Source organism: Alligator mississippiensis, chromosome 4, assembly GCF_030867095.1.
Source record: "Alligator mississippiensis isolate rAllMis1 chromosome 4, rAllMis1, whole genome shotgun sequence".
Classification (NCBI taxonomy): Eukaryota; Metazoa; Chordata; order Crocodylia; family Alligatoridae; genus Alligator; species Alligator mississippiensis.
Genome location: NC_081827.1, coordinates 84389948 through 84417166, shown reverse-complemented (window position 1 = coordinate 84417166; position 27219 = coordinate 84389948). Strand labels below are relative to the sequence as shown.

Below are 27219 nucleotides of genomic sequence, written 5' to 3'. Positions count from 1 at the left end.
AACAGAAATCCCACAAAATGTTCCCCCCCCCGCACCATGCTGCCTTCCTATAAACAAGGTGTGGTATGCAAGGAAATACTGTATTCCTACACTCTGACTGAAAAGTTAGTATAGGGATTAAAATTACCATGAAGGGGGTGGGGTAGGAAACATTTAGCAGAATAAAATTCTGTGCAAGATCAAGTATTACAGGCTATTATGTTTTTATGCAGCAACATTAACTTGCTGTGGTATAGTTTATGTTTATGGTTACATACTTAATTATAAAATGTAGGCTATACCTAGGGTCCTACCAAATTCATGGAGGCCCCCCACTGCCTGCCCCATTACTGCATTGACCTCCCCCCGAACCTGGGAGGAAAAATATAAGAAGATCCTCCAATAGTTAGATTCTATACAAGGAAAATTATCATACATTTGTAAAGATTCTGTGTGTAGAATCTAAATTACAGGGGGGTATTGTCTTATATTCGGGTTCATCTTGTATTCGGGTAAATATGATATGTTCTCTTAGAAAACTTGTCTTTTTTGTCTTATCCAAGCATAGAACAATTTCTATTTTTTCAGGTATTTCATATGTAGAAGCCAAATACCAATACATGAAGATGATAAATGGGTTTGGGTAATAGACCTGAGAGACTTTAACTTTAAAAACTAAATTATTCATGTACAAGATCTACGGTGCAAATGCTTCAAAAATTGCTCATTTCCTCACTGCCAAGCTGAACAGACTAATAACTAGAAATTACTTTTGGACACCTGAAAACTTGTCAAACAGCTCTCCCAACTATACAGGTAGCCCAATAAAAGACACCACAAAAAACTTCCCTAAATAGAAGTTTTATTCCATGACTTCACAAATGTCACAAAATGTTATTTATGTTAGTTATCCTTTTATGTTCTTCTTTTTCCCTTATTGGAAACCACCCTGAGTCTTTGTTGGGAAAGGCAGCATATAAAACTGCATAAATAAATAAATATACATACAGGTGTTTAACAGCAATTATTGCTATAACAAAGTACTTAATTGTCACAGATAATTATAATATTCTACAGGAGTTCCAAGCTAGTATTTTTCAATCTAGTTTAAAGTGCAGCTTAGTGAAGTCATTAGTTACAAACTCTGGTACATCAAGCTAAAACAGATTTTTCTTGCATTTTTACCTGGTAAATACTGGAAGTTGAGACTGAATGACCTGGACTCTGACTACAACAAGAAGCAGAGTACTGAACATCAGAACAATAAGTTTTAGCAGTGTTTGGAGCATTGAATAAGGAATACTGCCTTTCCCTCGGAGAATCTGTACAGCAGCATCCAACAGCATTGGAAAGGTATACTGGAAAAAAGAACATGTTTTATGTTATTAGACAATGCTCTAGTTTATTAATTCACTATACTTTACCAAGATCTAGCGTTTTCAATAAGCTTCTGAAGCTTTCATACTTCGAACAGAAGTATTTATTTTTTATTCTATGAAAAAGCTTTCCTTACACTCTTAATGTCTGGGGAAAGGTTACGGTTTTAATGAATCTGGAAGAACAAAAATATTTCAGCGGTTCTTAAACAAAAGGGAAACATACTTTTTTTTGGTTCTAAGGAAAACTGCTGAGACCCTTTTTGTATGGCTTGAAATTTCTATTCCTCTCAGAGTAACTTAGCGAAGTATGAAAAGTTCATTTGAAGAAAAAAAAAAATGTATGGGACAGGCTATTTTATGAAATCAGTTACTTTCAGATAATTTAAGTGCATGCCTTAAAGAAAGAAGCCTTGTAGTTCTGAAACATTATTTTTCTAACTGTCAAACTCAAAAAACCCCTCAAAAACAACAACAAAAAAACCACCCAAGAAACATCAACCTTAATTCTGCCTCTCATACATTTGTGTTAAGGTACTGTCAAATAACACAAACACACTATATAATCAAATACAATTTTTATGGCATCAATTTTTCTATTTTAACACTCGGGCTATTTTCACTGCAACTATGATCTCTTCTCTCCATGTAATACATTTTCACCAGGGTTACTAGTACTCATTTGTTTTCAAGCAACAGCCAGATTTCTTTAGGTGTAATTCAAAGTCTTAGTCAATTAACTATACAGCTCAACATATAATTACATTTTCACTAAATGGAACTGCATGCATACAGTTCAATACAAGTACAGTTTGCTATATACTTTTTCATATAAACAACTAATGGATTTGGACAAATCTGTTTGCATAACAAATTAATGTGAACAGAAGATTTGCATGTATATTCAGTACTTCTGTGACAAATTTAGTATATCCCCTTTGAAAAACGCAAGCAAAAAAGTAGTTTTACAATGTAGATTTTTACAGTCATCTTTGAATATACTATTTGTATTTTATTACTTATGCCATTGCTGGTTTGGTATATTACTTTTTACTAGGGGTGAACAGATAAAAATTGTTTTTTGGCCGATACCAATCACTGATTATTAACCAGCCATATCAGCTGATACTGATCCAATAGGTGATACGCAGCCCAGCAGCTTGGAGAGCAGTGTCTAGGAGGTAAGTCGGGGTGGGGGGGGGAGGGGAAGGGGAGTGGAGGAGGGAAGGGGCCTCGGGGGGGGGAGATCAAGTCCCAAGGTGAGGGAGGGAGTGCGGCAGGGGCAGGGCAGGGACAGAACCATGGGCGGCTTGTCCAGGAGGCACAGGGAGGGTGGGAAGGGGGGCAGCTCTGCCACTGTGCACACACCTGGGGGAGGCATGCAGGACATGTGCCCCCCCAGATTTGTGCATGGGGTGAGGCCAGTCTGCCCACTGTGGGCTCGGGGCAGCACCCGGACGGCACTATGATGAATTTTGGGGTGGCTGTAGCCTACTCCATAGCCCCCCTTCCCAGTGCTGTCACTTGCCCACCCCTAGTGTGGCCCTGTCCCAGCCCTCCCATGAGGAAGAAGTTTCCACAGCCCCCAACCAAGAGCCTGCAGCAGGCAGCGTGCGCTCGCCCTGTGCACAAATCCAGGGGGCACATGCCCCTCATGGGTGTGCACAGCAGTAGGGAGCTGCGTCCCCATCCTAGCCCTCCAGACGAGCCGCCTGCAGTTCTGTCCCACACCTTGCCCTGGCTGGGCAGCGCCTGTCCTTGCTCCCGAAGTCCCTCCCTCACCGTGGGGGCCCTGACCTGTCCATACACATACCTCTTCCCTCCCCCATGCCCCTTTCCCTCTACAGACTTAACCAGCAGGAGACTGCTCTCCAAGAGGCCCAGCTGCATTCCTGGCTGTGTGCATGGTGTGACTGCGCACATGCAGACAGCATTTATCAGTGACTTTAATCAGTTTTAAAAAGCCAGTTGCTAATAGTGTCAATATTCCTTGTATTGGTGCCAATCCGATATAGACCAATATATCAGTTCACCACTACTTTTTACAAGTTTGAATTTGTAACCTAAACAGATTTTCTTAACATGTATAATTAAAACATGATTAAATGAAGCATGCTAATAAAAGTATGTTAACTATCAGTTTCAGTTGTGGAGAAAAATCTATTTCCCTGGATGAGATTTAATTTTAAAGTTACAGACTAATGAAGTGTTAACTATCAAAGTTTAATATGAAACCTAACATTTTAAAATTAATTTCTAATTCAATTTCCTGCACTTGGAACAGAACAATCCTATGCACTGCTACAGACTTGCTGCTAAGCAGCAGCTCTACAGAAAGGGACCTGGGGGTTACAGTGGACAATAAAACAAATATGAGTTAACAGTGTGCCCTTGTTGTCAAAATGTCTAACAGCATACTGGGCTGCAATTACAGGAGCACTGCCAACAGAACAAAGGAAGTGATTATCCCCCTCTGTTCTGCACTGGTGAGGCTACATCTGGAGTACTGTGACCACTACAGAAAGGGTGTGGACAAGTTGGAGAGAGTTCAGCAGAGGGCAATGAAAATGGTGAGGGGGATGGGTGGGGCACATGATTTCTGAGGAGAGGATGAGGGAACTGGGTTTATTTGGTATACAGAAGAGAAGACTGAGGGACGAATTTGATAGCAGCCTTTAACTATCTGAAGAGTGATTTCAAAGAGGATGCAGCTAGACTATCAGCGGTGGCAGACGACAGAACAAGGAGCAGTGGTCTCAAGTTGCAGCAAGGGAAGTTTAAGTTAGTTATTAGGAGAATAGTAAATCACAGGAACAGAGACTCCACAACCCAGAGAGGTTGTGGAGTCTGCATCCTTGGAGATTTTTAAGGCCCAACTAAACAAAACCCTGGCTGGAATGATCTAGTTAGGGATGGTCCTGCTTTGAGCAGAGGGCTAGACTAGATAACCTCCAACCCTAATTTTCTATGATTCTATGAATTACCAGCTGACTTAAGAGGAATAGTAGGAATTGTGAATTTCATAAAAATCTAAATGCTAATTGATTTAAATAATTTTTAGAGCATGTGACTTTTCACTAAAGAGAGACAGACGAGTATGGAGAGCACATTTTCTATTTTTTTTTTTTTGCCTTGAAAGCCTTCAATACTTTAATGTCAATTCCTATATACCTCTGGCCTTTGGAAACTTTAATCTGTAGTCAGCTTAAAGAGCTAGTTGACAGAAAAAAACTCCCAACTTTTACAATGGAATTTTTTATAAATGTTTCTTACCCCCTGTGCTATAAATACTTCATAAACACAGCATATTCCTACCACTGTTATTCCTTGCTCTTTACACAGTGTTGCAACAGCAACTAGAAACACTGTTACTGCAATTGGAGTCCACACTGCAAGGTAAAAAAGATATTATAAAAACAAAATTAGATATCACTGCGATTTAATGAATTAAATTCTTCACAGTTAAATAGTGGCAATCATCACTACTCAGAACTTGTCATGAAAGGGAGAATCTTTGCCTTAGCCCACAAAGTATTTTACAACCGTATCAGTCATTTGTTTCCTAACCTGAAAAAGGACTAAAGGACTAAAGAAAAAAAAGATATAAGGCTGGTGTACATGTGCGTAAGTGTATGTACAACATAGAATATTCTTCTTATTTTCTTAACTTTTCAAAAGTCCCATTTCCCATCTATAGCTATTTAAAATATTTTGAAACAAATTATCTTCCTAATGTTTCAGCAGACATATTTAGAACTCTAGTCTGTGACAGAACAGGTTCTAGAGAGCTACTCATCATATGCACTGCAATAGATACTTTTTTTTTTTTTTTTTTGAGAAGAGTAATAGTCACCCAACCTTACAGAAAAGTTGTATTAACACAGAGGTGCTCAACCTTTCTCCCCCAGCAGGATGTATGGGAAGTACCCTTCCATCTGCAAGCTGGATCCCACCTGTGGTCCTAATCCAGCTCTGGCATGGTGGTCACCATCTGACCATACAGAAGGGTTCAAGGGGCAGCTCAACTGCAACCTGGACCTGGAGGAGAAAGGGGGCATGGCTTGGCCCAACAAAGAAAAAGGGAGTATAGCTTAGCCAGTGGGGGTGGGGGGCATGGCCTGGTTCCATGGGGGAAAGGGCTTGGCCCTATGGAGTGGGGAGGAGGGGTGTAACCCAGCTCTGCAGAGGGGGGAGGGGGGCATGGCCCAGCCCCAGTCTGGCCCTGAGGGAGGAGGGACCATGGCCTGCCCCCAACCTGGACCGCCATGGGAGAAGGGGTTGTGGCCTGGCATTGATCTGACTGTGGGGGAGGGAGCATGGCCTGGCTGTGACTGGCAGTGCGGGGTTTGGGCTTTGGGAATTTGGTGGGGGGAGGGGGAGAGTGACCACATTAATAGTCACCACTCCCCCATCGCCACATTTTCTACCCCACATGGAACCACGTGTGCCATAAACAATGGCTCCGTGGGCTGCAATTCGTCTTGCAGGCTGAAGGTTTCATAGTTGGTAGGGTCAGAAGGGACCTAAGCAGATCATCTAGTCTGACCCCCTGCCATGGGCAGAAAGGGTGCTGGGGTCAAATGATCCCAGCTAGGTGGCTGTCTAGCCTCTTTTTGAAGACCCCCAGGGTAGGGGCAAGCACCACTTCCCTTGGAAGTTGGTTCCAGCTACTACCCGCCCTGACAGTGAAGTAGTGCCTCCTGAGCACCCTTGTTGTATAATATATTTAAATGACTGAAAACCATTCAAAAGTCCTCAGGTAAAAGGCATCCTGAAGCAAAAAAAAAAAAATTACTGTAGTTGCTCACATATAACAAAACACACCCAAATGAAGCATGCACTCTGTTTTTGGAAGGCAGAATGTAGGGGAAAAAAATTCCTGGAGTCATGGTCAACTTGCGACATTGAGCAAGTACTCCTGAGAAGCAGAGTATCCAGGAAGCATGGCATCTTGGATAAGGCAGCCATCACCAGGAAGTTCCTTCTGTTTCCTGACTGTCTCCTGGAATGCTTCACTTTCTGGACACATTTTTCCAAGAAGACTTGCTTTATGACGCACAAAGTTAGGATCCAGACCCTTGCGAAGACAGTAGCAAGATTTAGTTTTTTACTGAAAGTAGTTCATTACATAAATTCCTGTAAATAAAATGTTGTTTCCACATTACAAGTCTCATCAAGATAGCAGCATACTTGCCATTTCAGGCACAGGCAACCATGCTCAGCCAACACCTAGAGATGCAAGAGAGTTAGAACTATGCCCCTTCAGCTTGCCGAAACAGATACAAGTGGCAGCCACCTTGGCAGCAGCATGGCATGCACAGTGTCTCCAGACTCATTTCTCTTTCACTGAAGAAAACAATTTCCTATCTGAATGCACCCCAATTTGGGGGGAAAAAGGTGCGTGATGTATGTGAGAAAATATGGCATTTACAAAACCACCAAGTTACCATGGGCACCTAACATACACGTCAGATGTCTGTGCCAGTGTATGCTAATAGCATGTGTCAGAGCAAACTCAATTAACTAAGTCTGCTGGAGCGTGCTAATTAGCATGTTCCAGCAGCCTCCGCATCCAGTGTATTCAGTGTCCCTGCACTTCAAAATGGTGACAGAGATGCTCTAACGGGCTTTAGTTAAAGCACCCATGACACCATTTTGAAGTGTGGGACTCTGAATACACATGATGCTGCTGCACTTTAATTAGAACGGATCTCTGAGCTGCTCTAATTACAGCACCTCCCTCCCTCCCCCCCGCAGTACATATAAAGATTCCCCATGAACCTAAATATAGGACACCTTATTTTTAAGGTTCAGCTGAAAAAGTAAGGTATTACATAGAAGCTAGCTTCTATCAGTACTAGTAAAACCAATAAAGAAGAAATTAGACATTTACCTATGGTATTGTCTGGACCTTTAGATTTAGTGTAGGACAAAAAAGCAGCCAGAAAAAATATAGATGATAAAAGCTCTGCTCTCCCCACCACTCCAGTTACCTGAAGGGAAAGGAAAAATAATGGTTACTTACCCTATAGTAACTGTGGGTTTTCAAAATACTGCATATCCCATTTCAGGTGTGTACACACCTCATTCTTGCCAGATCAGATTCTTTTGGCTAACAGTGTCTGCAGGGGCCTGTGCATGCGCCCCATGCCACCTCCTGCTCCTATGAAGGAATGTAATGGCCACTACCCTCACTCATCACTTGCAACTCGAAGCATATAACTGAAGACACGGAGAATGAGGAATTAGGTAGGCTACAGAATCTGCAGACTACAACATAAGGAAAGGCAAGTTACTGTAAGGTAACTGTTCTTTCTTCACATTTGTGTAAGCATTGACCCTATTGCTTGTGACTGACAATCAGTATCTCCCTTCACGTTTGTGTCAGCATGGACCCTATTGCTTAACATCTTTTCTATCTACCATATCAAGAGCCTAGTATTTAATATGCAGTCAGTAGGATATTCCACACAGCTGCTTTACAAATTCTAGAAAGTGACATGAATCTGAAGTAGCCTCACAATGTAATTTACCCTCTAGTGAAGCAGATTTTGAGGTTCAGTGGAAGAGTCCCAGTCAACTGGCTTCAGATGCAATACCATATCTGAATCACCTGAAGGCTTATGGGATGAGACAGTCTTCCTTCAATGAACTTGACAAGGACACAGAGGCAGAAGAGAGCCTGAAGAGCTTAGTTCTGCATAAATAGCAACAGAAAGCTCCAGAAACAGAGCATCCCTCTTCTTTCCTCTTAAAGAAGCACGTGACGTTGATAAAAGAGGAAAGGTAGTGTTGGACTAGTTCTGACAGAATTCTGATACTACTTTGGAAATGCAACCAGGATGCAGCTCTTCATCATCTTTGTCCCTGTGCTGCAGTAAAGGGTCCAGGAATAAGGATTTGGATTTCACTGACTTTTCTTGCTAACATAATGCTAACTATGAAGACTGGAGCACAGGCTGGGGTGAGTAGACACAGCACAGTGCAGCCCAAGAGCAGAGGTGAGCGGGGACAGGCGGAACACGGTGCAGCCTAGTGGCTGTAGGCAGCTGGCGCCAGCTGCTCCCGGGGCCGCTGCAGCCAGGGATGGGGTGAGTACCACTCTGTTCCCTCTGCTTTGCTGCCTTGTGCAGCCCTGGGAGTGGTGCCCCTTCCTTAGTCCCAGCCTCACTCCCTCCCTCACTGCCATGGGAACCTATCCCTATTTGTTACATTGTAAAATGGGTTTGCTTTATGAGAATTTGATTTATGCACTGTTCTCTGGGAACGCATGTACAGCGTAAACTGAGGGAAAACTGTACCTGATTAACTTTGCCCAATTAACACTGGATAGGGCTGTACCAAATGCAAATCAGCTATGATTCCTATGAACAGTATGGTTATGTGGGGGGGGGGGGGGGTATGCATTCTGCAGTGTCAGAGTGACCGAAGTTTGTCAAAGTATTAAATATTCCCTACAAAATCATGCATCACAGCCTATCCTGCCTTTACCTGAACGTTCAAAGGGACCCTGCAAGAAACAAAGTTAAACATTTTAGGCCAATACTGAGACAGACAGACTTCAAAGTAGCCAAATTCTAATTTCACTTGCAGTTAAGAGTTTTTAAGAAACAAAGGGTTTATTTTTTAGGAATGATTCAAATAATTTTGTGCAGTCTACCTCGAAAATCTTTCCATTTTGCGGAACAAACATTTCTCATAAATTTATCTGCTCTAGAGGGACTCTCTTGTACCTGCTGAGAATAAGTTGTCTGCATAGCTCATCATTAGAATACTGAGTAGGACTGCCATATTTCAGGTGCTCTAGCCACAAGGCGTGCTCATGCAGAACCTGGGATGGGACACTGATGACTGGGCTCATATTGCACACTGTCTCTTGCCATTACTGTAAGTGTCAAAGGTTAAGCTTGGTAAGCAGTGTCAAATTGAAAATGTGTTCAGTAGATTTAGCCCTGTATGATTGCTACAGCCAGTTTTGTCCTCATATCTTGTATGAATGACTGAAGGAACTTGAATCTGTCCTCTACTGGGTAGGGCTGTTGAATACAAATCAACTATGACTTCTATGAATGGTATGATTGTGGGTAGTTTTTTTTAAATGCATTCTGCTGTTTGTGTCACAGTCACTGAAGTTTGCCAAAGTATTCCCGGCAAGACTAAGAGTTCCTAATTAACGGGGAAAGGTTCCAACGCTCTCTGCAGTTAACAGGGAAAAGTCTGATAGCATATCTCCAAAGCACCTATGATCCAAATCAGGAACTCTTCAAATTGTGTACAGTCAGGATTGGTACCAAGGTGGTGATTTTGTCTGAAGATGTGTAAGAGATCATTAGAAGAGAAACTGGTATGCCTGTGCCTCCAGTTTCCTGTCACTCTTGCATTCAAATTCGATCAGGGTTGCTGTCTGCAAAGACCTTATTTCCTTTCTGGATAAAGATGAATAGCTCATTAGAGCATAAAAACAAATTTCCCAGTAACCTGATGGGATGGAATGGCAGAATCCTATAACCACAAGGGTGTTCACTTAGCTACTGGCTGTGCTAGCAGCAGATCTGATGAAATGGCTAATCCTTACACAGTCCCTCTGCAGCTGCACTCAAGGACCACATGGAAACAATTCTGAGAGACACCAACAGATACAACTATTGGAAGCACTAAAGCCTGTGTCAAGTACCAGAAACAGCTGCTTTCCAGTTTCTCTCTGTAAAGCCTCGTCTACATGTTACATGCATTATGCAATTTACTGGTTAATTGCACAATTAATTTAGACTGGCTACAAGTGCAAAGTAACCAACATGTCATAAAAAGGTCCATCCAGCTATAAAGTTAGAGCTGGAAAATATTTAATAACTGTTTGCTATCCAATTTAATTTGCATGTGTAGCAAGGTAGCTATGGCTTGGATCCCCCCATCAACTGGTGGGATTCTTGGCTGCAGCAATGCCCTACAGTTGCCCCAAATGAGAATTCCACAGCTGACAGGACTCTCAGCCATGGCACTGCATGGGGCACTGTTGTGGCCAAGTGCCCACAGCTGTGGGACTTGCAGCTGTAGCACTACATGGGAAGCTGATGGGGCTTGCAGCTGTGGCAACGCACGGGGCATCACCATGGCTGAGAGTCCTGTGAGCTACAGGACAAAAAGCCGCAAGAGTTTGCTACTTGCTGGTGCAGGGGGACCCTGGGATGGCAATCCTGGGCTCCCCCTATATTGGAACTAAGGCAGGTCCCTGTCAAACTGGATTGGGCTCCATATCGCTTCCAGCATGTCTGGATCAGACACACACAGCAATAGCCATAGCTCATTTGCCCAGACTGGCCCCACACTGTCTCCACTCAGCCTTGTGTGCCTGGTCTTACATGCAACACTATGCTATCCAGCCTATGAGGCTCACCACAGAAATCTGGCAGCAGGGAAACTGCAACTAATGCTACTACTACTCCTCACCCACCAAATTTTAAGAGTGGTAGAGAGCCCTGTGAGCTGGATCACATGGCTCCATAGGGTAGAGTTTGAGCATCTGTGCCTTAGTAAAATAGCATAGCAGGTCCAGTGCCAATGTCCATGAACGACTGGTGCCTCCCAAGACCGGGGGGGGGGGGAGGGGGGGGGGGCGCGCGCACGTGCCCCACCATGCCTCCCCTACACGTCGCCTATGCCAACGTCAGTGCCAGCTTTGGTGTGGGCTCTTGCTCTACGTAGCCAAGTCTTGAATCCAGCACTACTAACACACTAACTGTTAAGAGAGGTGGCATTTCATTTTGACATCTCTAGATTTCACATCTGGGCAGAGAATGAAAGAGACTCAGCATCTGTTTGGAATGAAGGTTCTCAGATGATCCTCAAGGATAATATTAGCCCAACTCAACATGGTCAAGGTTTGAAGCCTAAAGATTTTAATTCTGCAATTTGAGGATCCTATACAGAAAAGCAGGAGAATTAAGGGGTTGAGTTGAACAAATTCAGTCCAGATGAAGTTTAATCAGTCCAAGGTGTAAAAACTAAAACACAGACTATTTTGAAGGCTTTCAGAAATTTGAGAAGTCTGTAAAAGGGTTAAGGGATTCTACAGTGCAGCGAGTCAAAACACAATGATATACCATGTTACTGCCCTGAATAGTAAGAAGAAATTAAGGGAGGTCACAGCTGCTAGGCCCTCTATTTCCTTGTATGGAGCAGACAGACACTATTAGCTAAAAGAAATTCACACTGGAGTGTACAGAGCACATGTACACCTATAGTAGGTACTTCACTGGCAAAATTCAAAAGGAGAAGAGAGAGATATATGCAACTTCACAACACAATTGGGTCTTAAATTGCCCAAAGATGGGAGAAAAATTATAAAACCAAGCATGGATAAATAAGGGACCGATTCTTTCTCAGGTGCAATTGCTGTTAAGTTCAGTTAGAATTGCACAAATATATCTGAGATCAGATGGGGTCTTAAATACTTTCACCAATTTTCAGCTAACATATATGGTCTTCGAGTGCCCTCATGTGGCCAATGTCTGGAATTACCCAGGTATCTAACAATTATTTCAGTATCTACTACTAATTAATAAACCTTGCAAAAAGCATACAACAGTCAAATTCAATGCAAGATCATTGTAGACTAAGTGTAGTTTATAGCCATTATACTACGTTTACTGGTAATTTTATTGCACAATACTAAATTTAATTTAAAAAAAAAAATAAACCCCACCCGTGTAAGCCTCTTTTCCCAAAGATAGTTTTCTTCAAATTACCACTCTTCAGTATGTGCTCCTAAAATAGACTTAGCAAAAACATTTTCAACTGACACTTAACAAGATGCTTGTTTTTAAATGAAAATGTATATAGTAGTCACTCACTTGCAAGTTAAGAAGTAAATAAAAAATATTTAACATTAGAATTTGGAAAAATAATACAAGGAAAGAAAGGTTGATGAGTACTTATTTGAGGTGATTATTTCTTTGAAGAACGCAAATTACAGGTCAAAGCCCTAGCCCTAGCCCCATCCCACCCCAAGCCCCTTGATTTTACAGTTATAAAATATGAGGTAACAGGACAAAAATGTAACATGGGTTTTAAAGGGGAAAAAAACCCAAAAGCAACATTTATCTTACTTTCCAGATATACTAATAAAATAACTCCTTCAGAATGCAAAAAAAAATCTCAGAAAAAAAGGGCTAAAAGATTGGAAGGGACATCAAGTTTCTCTCTGCATACTAAGACGACTTTAATTTTAAGTCATTTGTAACAGATATTTCTTTAAAACTGTCTCATAAACTTCCAAAGTTGTAGAATACCAAATTTGCTGCAGGTAATCTATTTCAGGGATAGAGGGCTAACATATCTTCAGAAAAGTGTGTGTAACCAGGTTATGCAGTTCAGGAACTCTAAAAAATAAAAAAAATAAAAAAATATACCAGCTGAACTCCTACTGGAGTTTGGAGAACAGATACAACATAAGCCATAGTTTCTCTACCAAACCCTAACCATAAAACGAAAATATTGAGAATAGGGGCAGAGAATACATGCAACTAGTGTAGAAATATCCTTAATAGGAACAGATCTGAAGCAAGTTTACTAGAGCTGTTCTACTCCAAAAAGAATGTACTGTGACATTAATCTTCCTGCTTGAAGTCTGGCTGGAGCATTTAGATACACAATCAGATAGCCATTTAGACACAGCATTCTTAGTAGCCATAGCAAAAACAGGACACTGAACTACATGTACCATTACTCCGAATCTAGGACAATTTTTATATTCCTAAGGAAAGATTTCTCTTGGAAATTTAGTGCACGGTCTACAAAAAACCCCACAAATAATCCTAGACTTGAAGAAAAAGGCCTTGTTAGGACAGATGTGCAGTGAGGGAAAAAGCTAGCAAAATTAGTGGCTAATTAGAATGAATCACGCTACCACCTTTGGAAAAATACTAACTAAAAATACTAACTAAATCTTGTAAAACTCAAGGTCGGATGGATCATTACACAAAGGTTTGCTCATAATGCCACTGAGAAAATGAGTTTTCATGGAAAAAGCCTGAAACACTTGATAACAGCAAGCTCAAAAGAGATTTCATTAGCTTAGTCAGAAATAAATTAACATCACTAAATAGCTTTTCTGTGCACTGAACTATCACTGAGCCTGATGACAAAGGAAGGATCAAAGGCTGGTCTTACCTAGATAGGTAGATGGGGGGTTTGCATGTTACAAAATACACTTTAGTGAATTTCACCCCAAACTAGCATTTTTAGCTTCTATCATTTTCTCCTTTAAAATATTTTGGCTCACCCATGACTTTTGTGCCAAGATTATCACCGTTTTTTAAAAGCACTGATGTTCTTTGGGGGTGTTGGTTGTAGACATGTTGGTCTAAAGATGTTCCTTGCAATGCAACACTTGTCCATTAGAAACTGGATTTAGACTGGTCTATTTTTATTGTACAGGGACAAATTTAAACCGCAACTTCTTTTGCAGAAGCATACTACAAAACTATATCAAATCTTTCCTGTTAAAGGATGTTTAACTTTATGCTACTTTCCCCTCACAGCAACATAAACACTACAAGTACAAATCAACATGTGTTTTAGGCTATGCTGACACACATAAAATTAAATAAAAAAAAAAAAAAAGTTAAAAATTAAGCCAAGAGTAAGTTTTAAGAATGAATAAACATAAACTGTTTCAGGTTCACCTACCGCTTCAGTGTGTATTGGGTGCACTGCAAACAGCAGAGATGCTATCACACTGCTCCTGTTGTCCAGGAAAAGCTTACAGACCTTGAGGAAGACTACGCAAACCACAGCATGAAAAACCAGATTTAGGAGATGGTAGGAAACTGCATTTAATTCACTGAACAGGTAGTTTAAACGAAACGTGAGGACAGTGAGAGGACGATATGATTTATGACTTCTTTCCTAAAGGGAAATAAAATTATCAAACAACATTTACAAAGAGTCTTTCACTTCTTCCCCCCCCATTAAACATCAGCAAGCTAAACACAGTAGTACTATGCAAACATTTACAGCAGTAAATAAAGAAATTCTAGGATGAGAGAGTGGGATTAATTTTGATCATTCTCCCAAGCAACATGATCCACTGTTTTAGCCAATAAAGCAGGCCTACAGGTTGGGACTGGGCCACAGAGCCACTGGATATGATTCACAGTACCAATGGGCTTCAGTGGCATTTGCACCACAGCTGGGAGGTGGGGAGGAGCAGCAGCAGCAGCCAGGACCTAGGATTTCGTTTGTCTATTCTGACATGCATACGTATAAATATTTGCCCCATGAGACAAATACAAAATTTTAAGTGCACTAAAAACTATTCTACAGAGCTGGCCTTAGGGAGAACAGCACCCTGGACAAACTTGTATTTTGGCAATTCCAACCCCCTTCCTGGTGCTGCTGCCATGCCACACAAGGTCTCTGCCTGAATGGCCCAGGAGCTGCACAGGGTGTCTGACTGTAGCAGGGGCTGCCGGCTGCAGCCCTGTTGAGCTGAAGCGGAGAGAGCAGAAGCCTGCAATGAGTGGAGGGTGTGTGCTGGCATGGGAGTTTCAGTGCCCTGCAGCCACTATGGGGCTCTTCCAGGGCCTAACATGCAACTGGCTACTAAAGGTACACTGATACATCGGTCCAATATCAGATTGGCAAAGACATAAAGAAAATATTTTGCATCAGAAATCGGGCCAATGCGGCCAATAATTTGTCCAATAAATGCCCGTGTCTGTGTGCAGCTGCAGCTCAGGGCATATGCAGCGAGGACCAGAGCTGGTAGTGTAGGTTGGTAAGTCTGGTGTGGTGGAAGGGGAAAGGGAGGAGGGAAGGGAATGATGGAGGAAGATCAAGAGCCCTGTGGTGAGGAAGGGTGTGGGGTTGGGGCGGGGGCCACCCAGCCGGGGCCGGGTTGAGAGCAGGACTAAGGCGGCAGCTCATTCGGGGGGGGGGGGGGGGGGAGGTAGAGAGTGGCTCCTGCCACTAAGCGCAGCTCATCCAGTGCTCATCTGGTGGCTCTCACCACTGTTCCCGCTGCTTGTCCGGGAGGGCAAGGGAGGGTGCCTCCGGGATCTGTGTGGAGTGGGGAGGGCTGGGGCCAGGCTCTTCCCAGCCAGGTAGATCTGGGGGTACATGGCCCCCTCTACCCTCCCGGATGAGCAGCGAGAGCCACCAGACAAGCTGCGCAGTGGCAGGGTCCCCCCCTTCTCCCCCCCCAGCCACACCTCCGTCCCACGCCTGCCCTGGCCCCAGCCCACAGCCACAGCCTTCCTCTGTGCAGATACGGGGGGCACATGCGCCCCCCCCCCCGATGAGCCACTTGCAGCTCTGTCCCACTTCCCCCCCCCACCCCGTGTTGGCCAGTGCCTGCTCCAGCCACATTCCCTCCCTCACCACAGGGGCTCTGATCTGCCCCAACACCCCTTCCACCACACCAGACATACCAGCTGTATGCAGCTCTTCAAGCTGAAGAACCGCATATCAGAAATCAGATCGGTATTGGCTGATTAGCCTCCTTAAAAATCGGCTATTGGTATTGGCCCCCAAAATCTCTATCGGTGCAGCCCTTCTGGTTACATATAGCCAAGACCTGGCTGGGACACTACCCTGCTCCACTGTGGGTCACTGGCCCCAGCCCACGACTTCCCAAATGTGCCACTCCATCCTGTCCCACCTAGGGGGGAGCACGTGCTGCTGCCACCCCTATGTGCAGAATCCCAGGCAGTCCACCTGCCCTGGTGAGGCCCTTTTCTCTCCTATACCAGCATCACGCAGGGCCCTGAGCAATGCCCCAGACCACTCTGCTACCAGTTGCTCACAGTGCTTGCGCATATGGCACCCCATGACCATGGTGACCTAGGAGATCACCCACCCCTAAGGCCGGCTCTGCTACTCTAACCCGCACAGCAGCTAACAGGATTTCATTGTTGATTTCAGTAGGGACTTCCATGTTGAATTAGTGGTTTCCAACTTGTTCAACATTGGCAGCTACATGTATTAGGGGTGCACCAATAAATTTTTTCTTGGCCGATACATAGAAATGCAGCCCTGCAGCTTGGAGAACAGTAGCCTCCTGCTGGTAAGTCTGTGGGGGCAGGGGGAAGGGGCGAGGCATGGGGGGGCAAATCAAGGCCCCCAAAGAGAGCAAGGGAGTGGGGAAGGGACAGGGTCTGCCTAGCCAGGATAGTGAATGCGACCCTGAGGCGTTGCACAGGGCAGAGGTACGGGCAGTTCATCCAGTGCGGGTGGGGAACAGGACAGGGGTATGGCTCCCCGCTGCTGTGCACACCCCTGGGAGAAGCATGGGGGCATGTGCTTCCCCCCCGCCCAGATTTGTGCATGCTGCCTGCCCCAACAAAAAAAGCCAATTGCCAATACTGTTAATTTTCCTATCATCAATGCCAATCCAATATATCGATGCACCTTTAACACATACAGCCTTCCAAATGTCGTGTTGGCTGCACTTTTCAACACAATTTTATAAAAAAATTGCAGACCCACTTAAACAAAGAGATCTTTCCAAACATGTGATGATCACAGACCCATGTCATGGTTTAATGTTACATTGAGAACCTTTGAGTAAGAGATTAAGTGACTTGCTGAAGGGACAGCTTGCGTTAGAGCTAGGAACGAAATCCACATGCACCGAGTCCCAGACTAGTACACAACTAGAAGATTACCTTATCTCCTGGCTTCTATACAAGGAAGAAAGAAACCGTAACATTATGCTTTACTTCTGCCTCTTCCCTATTCCACTTTATTTTTAATTCTTAGGAGTAATGAGTATTTCCTAATTCCAATATAAGAAATAAGACTAGATAGATAAAATTATGCTATGTGATAAAAACTGGTTTCAATAAATTCTGCTGAATAATAGAGGGAGAATATAAAGTACATAAGTCAGGAACAGATGGTATTAGAATTCGGTATAATGTAATACATGAATCAAAAACTACTATGCAAAAATGAAGTTACAACACAGAAATTAAGAAAACATTAAATTATATAAATATGCAAACACTTTAATATTTCATATCTAATTTACCTCAGACATAGGAGTCCCCCAGAAGTCATTCTGAAACAGGTTTTTTAAAGGCGTTGAAGGATGCAAATCTTTGTTGTCCAGAATTGCTGATACATCATCAAAAACAAAGCCACAAAATAGACTGTTCCAGTAACAAGCTGCCACCACACCTATTATTAGTGCTACCTCCTTCAGGCTAATATCAGCCATCTTCTTCAAAAGATTTCATGGACTAAAAAGCTAGAAAATATGGACAGTACCAAATAAACAAAATTTATCGATTCATATTTTAGTTAATTTTTAGTTCAATTGTTGAGCTTAGCTTTAGAACAACACAATACAACCATGTTCATTAAAAAAACTCAAGTAATATTGAAGTCTGGTCACAGTAATAATTTAAAACTGAGGATATGAAAGTACGTTTTCACATTTTCATTAAAAAAATTGCTTACAATCAAATAAAACTGTTCTGCTGAAATTTCATTTCCATATTTCACTTAATAAAACCTCAAAACGTACCTCCCTCAATACTCTAATTTGTGCCAGAGAGTGCTTGACTACAAGTCTATCCTGTGAATGGCATAAGGGAATTATAAAACTGAAGTGATCTTGAATCCAATCACTAAAAAAGAAACACTGCATAGCTGGCACACAGTGAACTAACTGATAATGTTTTGTAGTTTTAAAACTGTTCTTTAATATCATTTTGCTTGTGGAAGGCAACAACTGAAAAAATAAAACCTACCTTATGAACTTAACATTTTCAGGATACAGAGTAAATATTCTTAATAAAACTGAAGTGCTTCTAAATGTGAAGAAAGCAATGAAAAGTTAAAACTTACCACTAAGGCTTACACTTTGTTCATTTGCATCCTCTGTAAAAACTCATGAAAGGTCATTCTTCTTACCCTGCTACTTGCTTTGGTATCATTGTCAATCACAACTTTTCTACTAAAAAAACAAACAAACAAAAAAACCCCAGAATGCACTTTTCACTTACATTCCTAAATCTTCCATATAGTTTTCTGATAAATTTGTTAATTCCCATAAAGAGTTTTGGAAATGTGCAACATTCTTAAATTTGAGATTTTTACATATGATACATACGATGACAAATTTTTACATTTTTCATAGATTCACAGATGTTAGGATCGGAAGGGACCTCAATAGATCATCGAGTCCGACCCCCTGCATAAGCAGGAAAGAGTGCTGGGTCTAGATGACCCCAGCTAGATACTCATCTAACCTCCTCTTGAAGACCCCCAGGGTAGGGGAGAGCACCACCTCCCTTGGGAGCCCGTTCCAGACCTTGGCCACTCAAACTGTGAAGAAGTTCTTCCTAATGTCCAGTCTAAATCTGCTCTCTGCTAGCTTGTGGCCATTGTTTCTTGTAACCCCCGGGGGCACCTTGGTGAATAAATACTCAGCAATTCCCTTCTGTGCCCCCGTGATGAACTTATAGGCAGCCACAAGGTCGCCTCTTCCCTTGCGGAGGCTGAAAAGGTCCAGTTTCTCTAGTCTCTCCTCGTAGGGCTTGGTCTGTAGGCCCTTAACCATACGAGTGGCCCTTCTCTGGACCCTCACCAGGTTATCCGCATCCCTCTTGAACTGCGGCGCCCAGAATTGCACGCAGTACTCCAACTGTGGTCTGACCAGCGCCCGATAGAGGGGAAGTATTACCTCCTTGGACCTATTCGTCACGCATCTGCTGATGCACGATAAAGTGCCATTGGCTTTTTTGATCGCTTTGTCACACTGCCGACTCATGTTCATCTTGGAGTCCACTAGGACTCCCTTTCCACTTCCGTGCCACCCAGCAGGTCATTTCCTAGGCAGTAGGTGTGCTGGACATTTTTCCTCCCTAGGTGCAGCACTTTGCATTTCTCCTTGTTGAACTGCATTGTTGTTTTCTGCCCATTTTTCTAACCTGTCCAGGTCTGCTTGCAGCTGTTCACTGCCCTCCGGCGTGTCCACCTCTCCCCACAGTTTTGTGTCATCTGCAAACTTGGACAGAGTACATTTCACTCCCTTGTCCAAGTCACCGATGAAGACATTAAAGAGTATTGGTCCAAGGACCGAGCCCTGCGGGACCCCGCTGCCCACACCCTTCCAGGTCAAAACCGACCCATCTACCACGACTCTCTGGGTGCGACCCTCCAGCCAATTCGCCACCCACCAGACTGTGTAGTCATCCAAGTCACAGCCTCTTAACCTGTTCACCAGTAGGGGGTGGGATACCATATCGAAGGCCTTCCTGAAGTCTAAGTATACAACATCCACCCCTCCGCCTGTGTCCAGGCGTTTCGTAACCTGGTCATAAAAAGAGGCTAGATTGGTCAGGCATGATCTGCCTGCCACGAACCCGTGCTGGTTTCCCCTCAGCATAATTTGTCCTGCCGGGCTCTCACAAATGTGAGCCTTGATAATTTTTTCAAAGACTTTGCCAAGGATGGAGGTGAGACTGACTGGCCTATAGTTGCCCGGGTCCTCCTTCCTCCCCTTTTTGAAAATGGGGACCACGTTGGCCCTTTTCCAGTCCTCCGGGACTTGGCCCGTGCGCCACGAGTGTTGAAATATTCCCGCCTGTGGCTCTGCAATGACGTCAGCCAGTGCCTTCAGCACCCTCAGATGGAGCTCATCTGGGCCTGCCGACTTAAAGGCATCCAGTTCTTCCAAGTGACTCTGCACCATCTCAGGGTCTACGCATGGAAGTCTGGAGCCTTGCTGCTGCCTCTCTACAATCCCAGCGAGAGACTTGTCGTGCCCCTCACTTAGGAACACTGAGGCAAAAAACTCATTGAGGAGTTCAGCCTTGTCCCCCCTGTCCGGCACCAATTGTTTCTGCCCATTTAGCAGGGGTCCTATTCCTCCCTGGGTCTTCCTTTTACTCCCTATATATCTAAAAAACAATTTCTTGTTGTCTTTTCCTTCGGTTGCCATCCTCAGCTCCATGGTAGCTTTGGCCCATCTAATTGCCTCCCTATAAGCATGAGCAGAGGAGGTATATTCGTCTTTGGTGATCTCTCCCTGTTTCCACTTTTTATGTGCTCCCCTTTTGGTCCTTAGGCTGCACTGGATTTCTGTGGTCAGCCCCTTTCCCTCTTTTGCCTCGCTCGGGGATCGTCTTGCTTTGTGCCCAAAGGATCGTTTCCTTAAGGCACAGCCACCCTTCTTGGGCTCCCATCACTTCAAAACTCCTACTCTGCAGTGCGTCCTTGACTAATCGCCTGAGTTCATTGAGATCAGCTTTCCTAAAGTCTAGCACTTTCACCCTACTAGTTACCTTACCCACTCGACGTCTTATGGTGAAGTAATTTACTACTTAAAGGCATAACGTTATACAACCTTCCTGTAAACTCATATTGTTAAGTGTAATAAAGGGAGTAACAGATGAAAAGAATTTCAAGATAGTATTACTTTCAGACTGCAGGCTGGCAGGACACAACTGTTATGCCAATTGTTGAGAACTAACATACCTAAAGACTATAAACAGTTAAAAAGGTTCTGGGGAAAAGGGAGTGACCAAAAGGATTAAGTAGTTTTAAGAGGATTCTCTCCCTGAAGCTATATTATGGGAACAGCTTCTGTTAGCTAGACCCTGGAGGTATTTGGGGTCTAGAAGAAGCTTATATGAATCAGGATGCCCATGTGGAAGATAACTAGACACTTGATAAGCTCACATATTCTGTTTCCTCACAAATGCTTTTAGTTATTAGTATTTGCTTTAAGGAGGCTGTTTGTCACTGTTTACCACTGAGAACTGCAGATACTCAAGACAGACCTGCAGATGCTTTCCCATACCACTACAGGGAAAAGCAGAGGCCTATGGACGGGTCTTAGCTCTCACTCACATCTGACCTGAGGAGAGTCATTCCAGCTGACAGCTGGAAAAGGTTGCCTACTGCTGTGCTAAGGTAATTGTGTGTTCTGTTTAATGACTTTGGCTGTAGTCCACTGTGAAGTGTGAGAACCATTTGATTCCACTTCAAGGTGGAAATGATGGCTTGAGGTACAAAACCTGAGAGGGCTGTATGTACTCAAGGAGATCAGAAGAGGCCAGAGATGCAGTCTGCCTGGTTACCATAACAAGGATCAGTCAAAAAGCTGACATTACTGAAGTGAAGGTGTTAGAAGTTATGAATATCACTTACCAAATGATCCTGAAGTTTCTTCAGTAATCAAGATACAGGGTAACGGAACAGCTCAACCATCACAGCGTTGCTTTCCTCAGATTCACCAGCACCTTCACAATAAAAAGAAATATCAATTAATTTTTAAAAATGAAATGTCAACTATAATAGAGTATTGCTTAAAAATGTGTTAAGAAGGATGTAGGAAGGCTCCTGGACAATATGGATCCTCTACTTTTGTATACTTTTCTAGAGCGGATAACTCAGATGCTACCTAACCAGAAAACATATACTTAGTCTCACCTAACACTTTGAGAGTTGGAAACTAACTCTTAAGCTCTCAACTTCCAAAAAAAGGTAAAGAAGCTGCTTCCAAGACAGCACAACACTGCCTCTGTCTTTCATGCCTACTCAATTCCTGTATCAAGGAGACCCTGAAGAAGATCACACCACCATAACTACCCTTAAGCATATATTTTTATTGTGATTCTTACTAAATCAGCTCCTGGAAAATACATTAATCAACAATGCTCTCCCAAACACGTGAGTGTCATTAGGGATGTACTTATGTGAAGTGATCACATGGAGGTATAAATCAGTGCAAAAGTCATATGCTGTGATATCCTGATGCCTAAAGTCATCCCAATGGAAGCAATGCTGACACATGCACAGTGGCTTTCCTAGGCAGAGGGTTTTGCCTGTATAATGTGCGTTTTCAGTATATCTTCTGAGCAAGATCTCAACCAAGCATTTTATGGTTCTCTAACACAGATGTTTCAAGTTTCAAAATCCCAGGTGGTCATGGGGACAAAAATATACTGTTATATTTCAAATTTGACATTTTTAAAGCGAAGTAACTCTTAAAAAATCCCAAAATGAATCAGTGAATTTGGCAGACTATTCTAATATCTCCATCAACAGAACATATTCACTGTCTTGCAGCTGGGATATTGCCTGCAAAAGCTTGATATTAGACATTACTTTCCATCTTATGCATTTTGATTCAGAAATAATCCTTGACACCAGTTCTCCAGAAACAGCTACTGCCTGCCAACAAGAGCACTTAAATACCACCTCAAAGGAAAAAACCTAATCATTATTTGCCATTTTAAAATGTTACACTTGACTTGGGCCTGCACTGTGTCAAGCTCATTACAAAAAACAGTATTTTATTTTCTTCCTTCAAAACACAAAAGGGTGGGCCTAAGCTTGATCCCCAGCCTCCTGACCCCATTTTGCTAGTTCTTCTTTTCCATCTTCCATGCCCACTGAAATCTAATGTCTATGGCAGACATATTAATTCCAATTAATATTAAGGCCCAATTACAGCACCATAAAATAGCAAACCAGCCACAAAGGAGTTCCACATGTAACACAGAACATCTTTGTGGCTGTGTGTAGGGTATCTTAAAATAAATGTGTATAGTACCTCATCCCCATGCCAACAATCAGCTAATTGCTGGTATTAGGATGGGGCAGCTCTACCCAGCTTGGAGACCCAGGGTTGCCCTCGCTCCTGTGCCAACAAATATAAGGACCAGGGCAGCCCAAGGTTTTGAACTGCATTGGTCCTGCATGGGAGTCTGCAAATGCCAAGCAGGTGAGCCAACCAGACTCTAACCTCCTCTCCTTCCCAGTTCAGCAAGTTCAAAGCTTCCCACTTGGCAACACAATGTGCACGTGAGACTCCCAGGCATGCAGCTCTGAACCTGCTGAACACAAAACCGCTGGGATGGGGATCAGATCACATCACTCCATTAAATTAATGTCTGCCAGGGGCCAACATTTTAATATCTGTTCTTAGATCAGTAAGTTAACTGTTTTAAAGTGTTACAGGGTTATTACCCATGGTTTCTCTGGTTCATGGTCTTTCCCCTCCCAGCCTCTGAGAAAAAACCTAAATTGAATTTAGGAAACTGGTGATTAGGTGAGTGGAAGAGCATTCCCCCCAGGAACTGGTAATCCCTTGTCCAGCTAGCCACAAATGCAGACCACAATAACCTCTACTCTGAACTTGGAGGCCAAATTTCAAGGCAGTGGGGATCACTATACATATTTCAGAGAAATTAGAATACTTATCTTTAGATATAAATGCTGCTCCAACCCCAAATATGGCATAGTTACCCACTAGGCACATTTATACATGCTATTAATGCAACGGAATAAATTCCAGTGCAGTTTACATCCAAGTTTATTGTTCCTGGGTGCCATGTTTACACATGTGCCTGGGACCACAGCAGGTTAAGCCGGGTTGGAGCAGGCTCAGCTGGCAGGCGGCCCATGGCTTTCAGCTTGCCAGCTGGGACCTGCTCCAACCTGGCTCAATGCGCTGCAGAGTGGCTGGCTGGGGCCCCAAGCACTGGGCTAGCCAGCAGGCAGCCCCTGCACTGGAGTACCCTCATGGCCCAGCCAGCCCTGTCAGCATCTACACATGCATTGCAGTGGATTAAACAACACCACCTCAGGAGAGTACTTATGTTTATAAGTACTAACCTGCAGCAACATTTATTAATTTACTGCAGCCTAATAGGGCCATATGTGTAGATGCTGACACTTTACTACAGAGATAATGAGGCAGCTCAGCCGTAAACATCTTGTGTAGACTTGCCCACTGTGTCATAATTAGCAAGCCTCTAACAAGTGTATTCTTTGTCTTATAGCTACATATGATTGTAGGTAAAAAGAATAGGCCAAATATTAATTTGCCAGACTTTTAACTGAGTACTAAACGAAGGCAGAAAGTACATTTAATACTTCTCTTCTGCTAAAAAATTGAAACGTACAGGACAAAAAGGGAAAAAAGTTAAAACTGAGTAATTTCTGTCTGAGCCTAGGAAGTATACATTGTGCTTACTCAATTTGAAGATGAGGTTCCCCTGCTGTTTAAAATGGGGACGGACAACACACGGAAGCCCCTTATCTTGAAATCAAGAATGAGGTGGTCGGGAGGCAGGCAGCTGCTGGGGTTGCAGCCCCGAACTCCATTGCCTCCACACCCTCTGCCTTTCCCTCTACAGCTTTGGTACTGGTCACCTTTGCCTCCCCCTCCCCATACTACTTCTGCCCCCGCTCCTGCTTGGCTTTGCTCTGGTACTGGCAGACTCCATCCCAGCTGCAGCCTGAAGCAGAGAGCATGGTACCAACCCAGTTTCACTTGGCAGCAGTACTGGCTCTACACCACAGCTAGGGGGCTGGGCTCTTGTCCCAGACTGCAGTGGGGTCAGAGTCTGCTGGTGCCACAGCATAAGTGGGGAGGGAGGGAGAGAGAGGAGGAGGAGAGGGGGGTGACTAATATCCAATACAGGGGTGGGAAATTATTTCAGCTCGAGGGCAGCTTAACGAGTTTTGGTGAGCTGCCAAGGGCCATATGGGTAGCCCCACCCCCTGACAGTTGCCCCGCCTCCTGGTCACCCTCTTGGGGGTGAAAGCCCTGCTCCCCAACCCCTGACCTTTGCCCCCAGAAGTCCCTCCCTTTACCCCAAATGTAGTCCTTTTGGGAAGGGGGGTTGCCATCTTAAAGCTAGAAACCCACCCAAATAATATACTAAAAATCAAACTACTATATCTTAATCAAACTACTAATGATTAATCAAACTACTAATCAATCTACTATAACTTATTTTAATTTTATTTAAAACATTTATTTTTGTCCCAATTTCTGTCTGTTTACATAGTATATCTAGAAACAATTGCATAATAGCTCAAAATACACTCTTACTCTTGTATACTGTGTGTGGAGGGGTTAAGGGCATATATGTGGGGGCTGGGTGGTTGAGGAGTAGGTGTGAGGGTGTGCATGTGAGGTGTGGCTATGGTCAGTAGGGTGTGTGAGGGTGGGTGTGGAGGGGTGTGTGGTTGGGGTGGGGGTGGGAGTGTTTGTGGGGGCTGTGGGAAGGTGTGGGTTTGTTTGGGGGTATGTTGGGGAGGCGGTGAGAGGGTATTGGTGTATGTGTGGATATGGTGTGGGACTGTGTGTGGGTGTGTGAAGGGTTATGGTGGGGGGTGGGAGCCAGCCCAGCCCATCCCGTCCCGTCTCAGCTGCAGTGCACAGCTCCCAGCAGCAAGGCTGGGACCCACATGGCACAAGCATCCAGCCTGGCACAACACGGTTCTGGCTGCAAAGCTAGGGATTGCACAGCATGGCACGCAACCAGCCCAGTTTGGCCCATCCTGGCTGTGGTGTGCGGTTCCTGGCTGCAAGTTTGGGACCCATGCAGCATGGTACAGAGCCAGCCTGGCTCAGTCCAGCCCATCCCATCCCATCCCCTCTGTGCCGCACCATGCTGTGTGGGTCCTGGCTTTGCTGCACGGAACTGCACACAGCAGCCACGATGATCCAAGCTGGGTTGGCTTCATGCTGCGCTGCGAGGGTTTCAGCCTTGCAGCTGAGAACCACGTGGAGCAGCACAGAGCTGGCCCAGCCTAGCCCATCCCAGCAGCACACAGTTGCCAGCTGCAAGTCCAGGACCCACGCGGCACAGCACAGAGGGGCCCCATGCCATGTCATGCAGTCCCAGGCCTTGCAGCCAGCACTGTATTGTGCCAAGCTGGGCTGCGTGCTGGCCAAGGCCAGCAGGGCTGTTCTGCTTCCCTCACCTCCAGCTGCCTTTGCGTCTGCCATGTCCCACCACTCTGGGTGGGCAGGTGGTAAGCTTCAGTGGGAGGCTCCTGCCAAGTTCATGGAGCTCCAGCTGCCTTCCATTCACCCCATCCACCTAGCTGGATGAGCAGCCCCTGCAGGCACACAGAGCAGGTGGAAGGCAGCTGGGAAATGAAGCTAGATCTCTCGGTGTTAGGCAGAAGCCTCCCTCTGAAGCTTCCCCCTACCTACCTGCCTAGAGCAGCATGGTATGGCAGAAACAGGAGCCACACCTGGAGGCGAGGGGAGCAGAACAGTCCCGCCGACACCAGCCAGCACATGCAGCTTCCAGTGGAGCTGTTCCCAGTGCAGCTGCAGCCAGCTGGGTGCTGCTGTACTCCCCTTGCCTCCAGTGGCCACTCCTCCTCCCACTCCTGCCCCCTGCTGAGCCTCTCCGGGCGGGTGTAGGGGGAGGGAAACTGCAACTCGGCAGCTCCTGTTGGAGGTGAGGGCAACAGAAGAATGTCTGGCCAGGTGCAGCTGCACTGGAAACTGCCTCACCAGAAGCTGTGTGCTGGCTGGGGGGAGTACAGATGTGGGCTGCCTGGGTGGAAGTGGGTGGGGCTTAGCCCAGTGTAGAACATTGTAGAGGCAGCCGCAGCTGGATCCAGCCAGTTGGTGGGCTGTATTTTGCCCGTCCTTGATGTAATAGCTAGGCGACCAGGACAGAGAGATGAGCGAGGAGATGAGTGGGGAGGGGACAGGTTGCCTGCTTCCTCCCTCACAGCATATCAGCAACTGCAGTGGGCTGGCGAAGCCCCTCATTGGCTACTGCCTGCCTCTCCCCTCCCTCCTACGCTACTGCAGCTGGCCCCAGGATGCTGCATGCTAGTGGCTGCACCTCTCCCATCTGCTATCCCAACCCCACCCCCTACCATCCCCGGCCCCCTGGGTTTTCTGGGCTGTGCCATCTGTCTGGTGGGGCTGCTTTTGCCCCCTGCTCCCTACACTGCTCAAGGCAGGTGGGTGCAGCCCCTCCTCCAAGCAGGGCAGGCAGACACTGGCCCGAGGCCCATCACCTCCCCCTCTTCCACCCCCACTTCTTGGAGTCATGGGCGGGAGCCCAGCACTGCTGCACCTGACCAG

The 27219-nt window shown here is 44.7% G+C and overlaps 1 protein-coding gene across 6 annotated transcripts in view; it reads right to left on the bottom strand.

Moving 5' to 3' along the window:
• Window positions 1-27219, bottom strand: part of TMTC3 (transmembrane O-mannosyltransferase targeting cadherins 3) — a 66320-nt gene that overhangs the window by 33172 nt on the left and 5929 nt on the right. For 2 of the 6 annotated variants that reach the window (XM_019480894.2, XM_019480896.2), the window contains exons 2-8: window positions 21516-21607; window positions 18207-18315; window positions 17386-17604; window positions 14043-14261; window positions 7249-7348; window positions 4629-4744; window positions 1165-1337 (exon numbers count right to left, since the gene is read on the bottom strand). In XM_019480894.2, coding sequence (XP_019336439.1) covers window positions 1165-1337; window positions 4629-4744; window positions 7249-7348; window positions 14043-14261; window positions 17386-17574 — 797 coding nt within the window. In that variant the 5' untranslated portion in view covers window positions 17575-17604; window positions 18207-18315; window positions 21516-21607. Of the gene's footprint in view, window positions 1-1164; window positions 1338-4628; window positions 4745-5250; window positions 5270-5308; window positions 6143-6179; window positions 6433-7248; window positions 7349-14042; window positions 14262-17385; window positions 17605-18206; window positions 18316-21515; window positions 21608-27219 lie in introns of those variants that run through there. The other 4 variants (XM_019480897.2, XM_019480899.2, XM_059726150.1 and 1 more) reach the window with 4 other exon arrangements.